This window comes from Octopus bimaculoides, chromosome 6, assembly GCF_046866305.1.
Source record: "Octopus bimaculoides isolate indiv1 chromosome 6, ASM4686630v1, whole genome shotgun sequence".
Lineage (NCBI taxonomy): Eukaryota > Metazoa > Mollusca > Cephalopoda > Octopoda > Octopodidae > Octopus > Octopus bimaculoides.
The window spans coordinates 80,274,371-80,281,870 of NC_142933.1; the positions used below are offsets into that span (position 1 = coordinate 80,274,371).

The following is a 7,500-nucleotide window of genomic DNA, read 5'->3' on the forward strand; positions in this document are numbered from 1 at the left end:
TGATATCATCAGGATTCTTTATTACCTGAGTTAGTTTTGTGTCATCAGCGTAGCTAGTGACTGTGGGCATGTCCAGAAGGGCCACTATGAACAGTAGTGGCCCCAGGACAGTTCCTTGCGGAACACCGCTCAATTTTTGCGTTTCCCTAGATAGTTCTCCATTGGCTGCAACTGCCTGACTTCTACCATATATGTATATTTATATATGCATATTTATATATGTATATATATGTGTGTGTGTGTGTCTGTGTAATATATATATAATGTAGTAAATTGTAAGCTTCTAGAAATGAAATCAAGATATATTTCTTCCCCAGGGAAGCTTTACATAAATATGCATTATATTATATGTATTATATGATAAATATGAATTATATATTTATATAGTTATGTATTATATTTTGTAGCATTGTAATGTTGGACGATGCACTGGAGTATCTGATCTCTTTCACCGATTTCCTTTATGCCTTTCAAATACAGTTCTGTTATCAAGGTAAGATCTTAAAGACTGTTTGATGTACATGTTACATTCCTATGACACACACACACACACACACACACACACACACACACACGTGTGTACACATGCATGTGTGTTTGTTTGCATTAATTAAAGTTTTAGAAATACACAAGGGATTTATGTAGCTTATCTAATGCAGACGTGGTTCTAATCTTTTACAAGCATTTGATGAATACATGTGTGTGCGTGCATACACACACACACACACATGTATGTATATACATTCCTGAATTCCTCGAATGGTACTGGATTTTCACAAAATGTTACCTGCAATAACCTAAACAATTCATTCATCTTACATCCTCTAAATGCCACAGAGTTCAGAATTAAGCACTGACTTCTGTGGCTTGTAGAAACATCATAGGTATAGACATTACAGATATATATATGTATATATATATATATATATATATATATATATATATATATGTATACACACACACACACATGTATACACTATCACCACTAATGCACATATACAATTATGCACATGCACACACACACACATGTCCATGCATACAAACATGATCACATTTACCTACATGCATATGCACACATTTATATGCTAGGCATTGATGGATGGATGGATGGATGGATGGAAGGATGGTTTGATGGATAGATGGATTGATGGATGGATGGTGTTTGGTTTTGAAAACACACTTACATATAGTTGGAACCATTGTTTATATAGCCTGTACTGCTATTAGCAATGATGGAACGGTTTCTAATTCCATCTATTTAGACTGATGCTATTACTGTACAGTAGCTTTCCTAAGGTCTACTGTAGGGTTTAAGCCTATTACCAGATTATTTTTGTTAATCTAAATGTTTATCCTCCTAACCATTGTAATTATGTGACATTCTAAGCTACGATTACAGTGACTGTATCTTCTATCACTATTGTGCCTGTATTTTCTTATTCTGAGTGTTTATACTGCTTAAGTACATGGTCTGCTTGTTTGCATTTCCTCAATCATTTTGCATTAATTGTGGCATCTGCAGAATGCCACAGGTAACTTGTGGGCAACAATGATGATATTCATGCCCTTGGTCAGCTTCTCCAGTCACTGTTTCTTTAGTTTAGCCAGAATGTAGTTTTCGCCAGTTTCATCATCACTTCAGAGTCTGTGGCTATGCCAGCCAGCCAGCATAATAATGCTTCTGCATCTTGATCAGAGGAATGCTGTAAATCTTCGATATGTCTTTGTTCATAACATGGTCAAGTCAGGTGAGGCCAAAAAGACTAGTAAAGCATATGTATGTCCATGTATGTCCAGAGCTCATTGGTACTGGTTTACAGCTGGTTACAATCCAGTCCTACATTGCGTCATTGACCTTACAATAGTTTTTGTATACTTTTGACCGCAAATGTATCAGTATTCTTTTACTTGTTTCAGTCATTTGACTGTGGCCATGCTGGAGCACCGCCTTAAAGGTTGTTTTTTTTTTAAGTCAAAGAAACTGACCTCAAGGCTTATTCTACTGGGTTCTTTTGCTGAACCGCTAAGTTACAGGGATGTAAACACACAAACATCGGTTGTCAAGCGATGATGGGGACAAACACAGATATAAAGACACACACATAAATATATACATATATATATATATATATATATATATATATATATATATATATATATATATACTTATTCAGAAATGGAGGCGTGGCGTTCAATTAAATAATATATGTATATGTATATATATATCTGTCTGTCTATCTATCTATCTATCTATATATATATATATATATATATATATATATATGTATATATGGATACAGGGCATCACCAACTGTGTAAACAACACGATGTACGAAAAAAATGAGTTAAATATGCAAACAACGAGAGGAGAAAATGGAAAACAAGACAAGTAACATGGAGAACGACCCTTCATCGGTTGTCAGATGTCTATCTACTCCTCATTTCGAACATTGAACAACAATATGAGTCTTCAAAGATAGTTGCTCCCATAAATATCAAAATAAAATTTTGTATTTATGGAGGTCCAAAGTTAGGAACAAAAACAGGACAGTGGAGACATACAAGGAAACTGACTGAAAACAGACATGGAAGGTCACTAGACCAGAACGAGTGGAAAATAGTGAACGCTGGAAGAAATATTTACTTTGAAAAGAGAAAAGATAGAAGAGAGAGATAGATAGAGGACGTCCAAGCTTTAGAATGTCGTGAAAGAAAAGGAAAATGGTTACATGAGGAAAGGAAAGATGGACAATGATCATGTGTGAGCAACAAGAGAGAGAGAGAAAGAGAGGGAGAGACAGACAGACAGATAGAGAATGGTGAAGGGGAGAAAAAGGGAAGGATGGGGAGAAAACAGTATAGAGTAAAGTTGCATCAAAAAGGTTGAGATAAACTTATTTGGAAATGGATACATTGTGTTCAATTAGATAATGATATAAATAATATATATATATGGGTACAAGACATCACCAACTGTGTAAACAACATGATGTATGAAAACAAATGAGTTCAATATGCAAACAACAAGAGAAAAAATGGATACAGGATGACCCTTCATCAGTTGTTGGCTGTCTATATACTTCTCATTTCAAGCATTCAATGATAATATGAGTCTTTGAAGACAATTGCTCCTATAAATACCAAAATAAAATTTTGGATTTACAGAGAGCCACAGTTGGGAACAAAAACAGGACAGTGGAGACATATAAGGAAACCAAACAAAAACAAATATGGAAGGTCGTTATATATGGGCTTTTTTCAGTTTCCACTCATAAGACTTTGGTCAGCCCAAGGCTACAGTAGAAGGCACTTGCCCAAGGTGCCTGACAGTGGGTCTGAAAACAGAACCATGTGGTTGGGAAGCAAGCATCTTACCACACAGCTACACCTGTGCCTATGTATCTTCTAGTAATGTCAAATAAAGCTCTGACCTTGACTCTATTTCTGACTGGTAGCACAAATGTTGATATTGCTGGAGACTTGTAAGCCAAGCTACTTGAATTCGGTAACTGGTGATGAGACCCCAGAGTAGTGGTTCTCAACCATTTTTCACCTATGGACCCCTGTAATTCCTATTTTACTCTACTGGACCTCCATAACTATTCAATGTTTATAAAAAATCTTATTGTATTTCTATGATTAAATACTATTAGGAATTGTATTTAAGAAATTCGAATATTTTATTATAATGTAGAAGTATAACCACTTTATTGCAGCTTTTAGCCACAAAATCTTGTATGGACTCCCAGAGGCCATATGGACCCCGGTTGAAAAACACTGCCCTAGAATGTTAGTCACAAGCAGTATGATGTTAGCATGCCAGAATGCCCATCTGTGCCATACTGAGAAATTGGATATTAGTGTCTATGTAAAGAATAAAAACCCTGATACAGCCACACATGGTTGGTAAAAAGTGACAAGATTCCACCATGGAACCTTGGTAGAATTTGTTTTTGTCACTTTCAATGGTTTTTTCTATAGTTGCTTCTCTCTAAGTTATCTCCTTTGCCTTTGTAACAGTTTACAGTGATACTGTTACACCACTCATTGGGTACAGCAGCTTTCTGTATAACTTGATTTACTATTGGTTGGTAATCATGTATCCTATCTTATCAGATATTTTGAGTGTCTTCTCAAATATCACTGATGAACCCAATGTTTTCTCTCTCTTCATGCCCTTAATTGCTTTATCTACCAAGCTGCTGTCAACTTAAATTGCTGGTCTCTCTGTAGGATCAGCTTGAGGTTGCTCCTCTTTATCCCAAGCATTCTCCATGTTGAGCAACATCCCATAACAGTACTTCTCTCTCAAACATTGCTTTGCAATCCTGAGCACTTCATGCCTCTGATTCTCACATTATAAGACATGTACATGTCTCTTTCTTTGTTTCACTCCTTGTCAAATGTACCTGTTTCCTAGCTGATCTTATAGCTGTTTGATAATTCTCCCTACTACTGAGTTCCTTCCAGGTTTTCCAAGCCTGTCTCTTAGCTTTTACCACCCTATCAACCACATCATTCCACCAGCATGTTACCTTCAGTCTGGCTTGGTCTTTACTTCAGCCACTTTTGATCTGTAGCACTTAGTGGTTTATTTCATTGAAATTTATAGTTGCTATCTATATTACAGGTATCTAGATCTTTCTCCCTACAGTCATATACATCAATTAGCATTTCTCTTAACCTATTTCTAACTGCAGGATCTTTTAGTGCCCCTCTCTTCCTTCTCCATGCCATTATCTGTTTCTGTGTATGCCTACCTTTGACTCTTAAGTTGCTAGCCACTAATCTATGTTGTATAGTGCATTCTTCACCTATTTCATATTTACAATAGTATCTCTGACCATTTTCCTGGTAAAAATGTAATCTATCTGACTTGTGTATTTGCCAGATTTGTAGAAGAGATAGCTGGCTGATGTCTTAAAGTGTGTGTTGCAAATTGTTAGATCATTTGCATCACAGAATTTGAAGAGTCTTATTCCCACTTCATTCTTGAACCATGTGCATAGCTTCCATGTATGCTACAGAAGCCATTATCATATTGTTCAACATCTCTGTTGAAATTACTAGCCACAATAATGAAGTCATTGTCAGTCGTTATTGAGTAAGTTTGTCTGTCTGTAGAAGTGGTCCTTCTGTTCTTCTGCCAGTTCTGCCTGTGGAATATATGCCAAGATAAATGATGCTGTTGAGTTTTGTGTAATTAGCTTCTTCTTAATTATGCTATTGTACACCCTGATTACCTCAATTACTTTATCCATTTCTTGACTAATAGTACGTCTACTCCTCCCCTGCTGTCACTATTACTCACCCAGAAGAATTTGTACTACTGTCTCTTGCATATGAGGTGATTGGCTGATCCATTAGTCTCTGCTCCAGCATCTCCATAATCTTACCAGGCCTATCTCTCATTTGGAAAATAGTGAACGCTGGAAGAAATATTTACTTTGAAAAGAGAAAAGATAGAAGAGATAGATAGATAGATAGAGGACGTCCAGTCCTTAGAATGTCGTGTAGGAAAAGGAAAATGGTCACATGAGGAAAAGAAAGATGGACAATGATCATGTGTGAGCCTACAGTTACAGTTGCTACCCTAAAGTTTTGGAACCTATGGGAAGTATTGGGGTATCTTTGCCGGTTAAGCTTGGCTGTTGGTTCATTACAGTCTAACAGTATCTGTACATATAGCAAATAAGAAATGATGTGCCATAAACATCATACAATTCTGCGTAAGTTCTTCATCCCTCAAGTAGATGTTGATGATGATGGACTATAAGATAGAAGGTAGAGTCCTTCATCCTCAGCCAGTAGCTCTCATTCCACCACCATCTCACAACGGGCAACATCTTTTTTGGTAAGAACACATCCTGTTGTGATTCTTATTTATTCCCCTACATATTTCTCTTCAAATATATCTATGTATAGATATTGTACTGTATATATTTAGAAATTGTTATTTTAACATGAAATAGAGGTTTGTGTTGCTTGTTTTGCTGTTGCTGTTATTGTTGTTGTTGTTGTTGATGATGTTAGATTTTTATTTTTCAAAAAAATATCCACCGGCATGCATTCTCACTTTAAACTATAAAGCTCAATGGGAAAATTAATTTCATATTACAGCAAGATTTCCAGGAACACATTACTTTCGTAATGCGTGGGCTTCCAGCGTATATGTATGTGTGTGTGTGTGTGTCTGTATATAAATATATATATATATGCAAGGATAAATAGACAGCTACATGAACTTTGATTCTTGAAGAAAGTTTTCACAATAATGTAATATATAGCAGGTATATTATGTTTGGAAAGCATTCATGAAATTTTTAAAAATTGGAAACATTGAAAAAATGTAAATTTTTATATGTCACCTATTTTTTTATTCTCTCTCTCTCCTTCTTCTCCCTCAGTATGTGTGTGTGTATATATATGTGTGTGTGTGTGTATATATATATATATATATATATATATATATATTGGATATAATATATGCATAATGTATAATATGTATTGCATATTTCTTCTATGTAATCGTTGTTACCATGGCAGGTGGTTGGTAAAAATATCAAACAGCATAAACACAATAAAGACACATGCATACAGAAATGTATACATATGCATACACACACCTGTATAGGCATATATGCATACTGGTATTCATTTACATATGTGGATATACATAAGCATGCAGATGTACATACATACACACACACACACATATATGCAATCACATATCAATATACATACACATTTTTACATACATATTAATACACAGACATATATGCACATATGGACAATTACATGCACATGAACAAACACAATTGTGCATGCAAACATATGCACATATACCTCCATATGTACATTCATACTTACATATACACACCTTTCTAGAATTTAACACATGTAATTCTATATAGTTGTTGACAACTAAATTTCAGTGTAGGATCTTTGTTTATCAGAAACCAGCTCCTTCTTTATAGAAGATACCAACATGTTTCTTTGTATTTCTTCATGTATGTATGTATGTATGTATGTATGTATGTATGTGTGTGTGTGCATACATATCCATGCATACATACATACATACATACATACAAACAGATATATATATATATGTATATACATGTGTGTGTGTGTAGATATATATATATATATATATATATATATATATATATATATTTGCATGTATGTGTGTATATATGTATCTATGTATATGTGCATATACATGTGTGTGTATGTATATAATGTATGTATATATATATATTATATATACATATATATATATATATATATGTGTATATGGTGTGTGTGTGTGTGCACGTATGTGTGTATATATATATATATATATATATATATATATTATATATATATATATAATTTATGTATATATAAATATATATTTTATATATGTGTGTATATGTATATATAAATATTATATTTTATGTGTGTGTGTATGAGCATATATATATATATATATATATAAAAATATCATTTATCTTTGAA

General features: G+C 34.2%; 1 protein-coding gene across 5 annotated transcripts in view; it reads left to right on the plus strand.

Annotated features, from left to right (window-relative positions):
• Nucleotides 1–7,500, plus strand: part of LOC106874565 (centriolar satellite-associated tubulin polyglutamylase complex regulator 1) — a 125,349-nt gene that overhangs the window by 38,303 nt on the left and 79,546 nt on the right. For all 5 annotated transcript variants that reach the window (XR_016242331.1, XM_014922340.3, XM_014922341.3 and 2 more), the window contains exon 5: nucleotides 408–493. Coding sequence is in view for 4 of the 5 variants with exons in the window: in XM_014922340.3 (XP_014777826.2) it covers nucleotides 408–493 (86 nt within the window). In the remaining variant the exon portion in view is untranslated. The remainder of the gene's footprint in view (nucleotides 1–407; nucleotides 494–7,500) is intronic.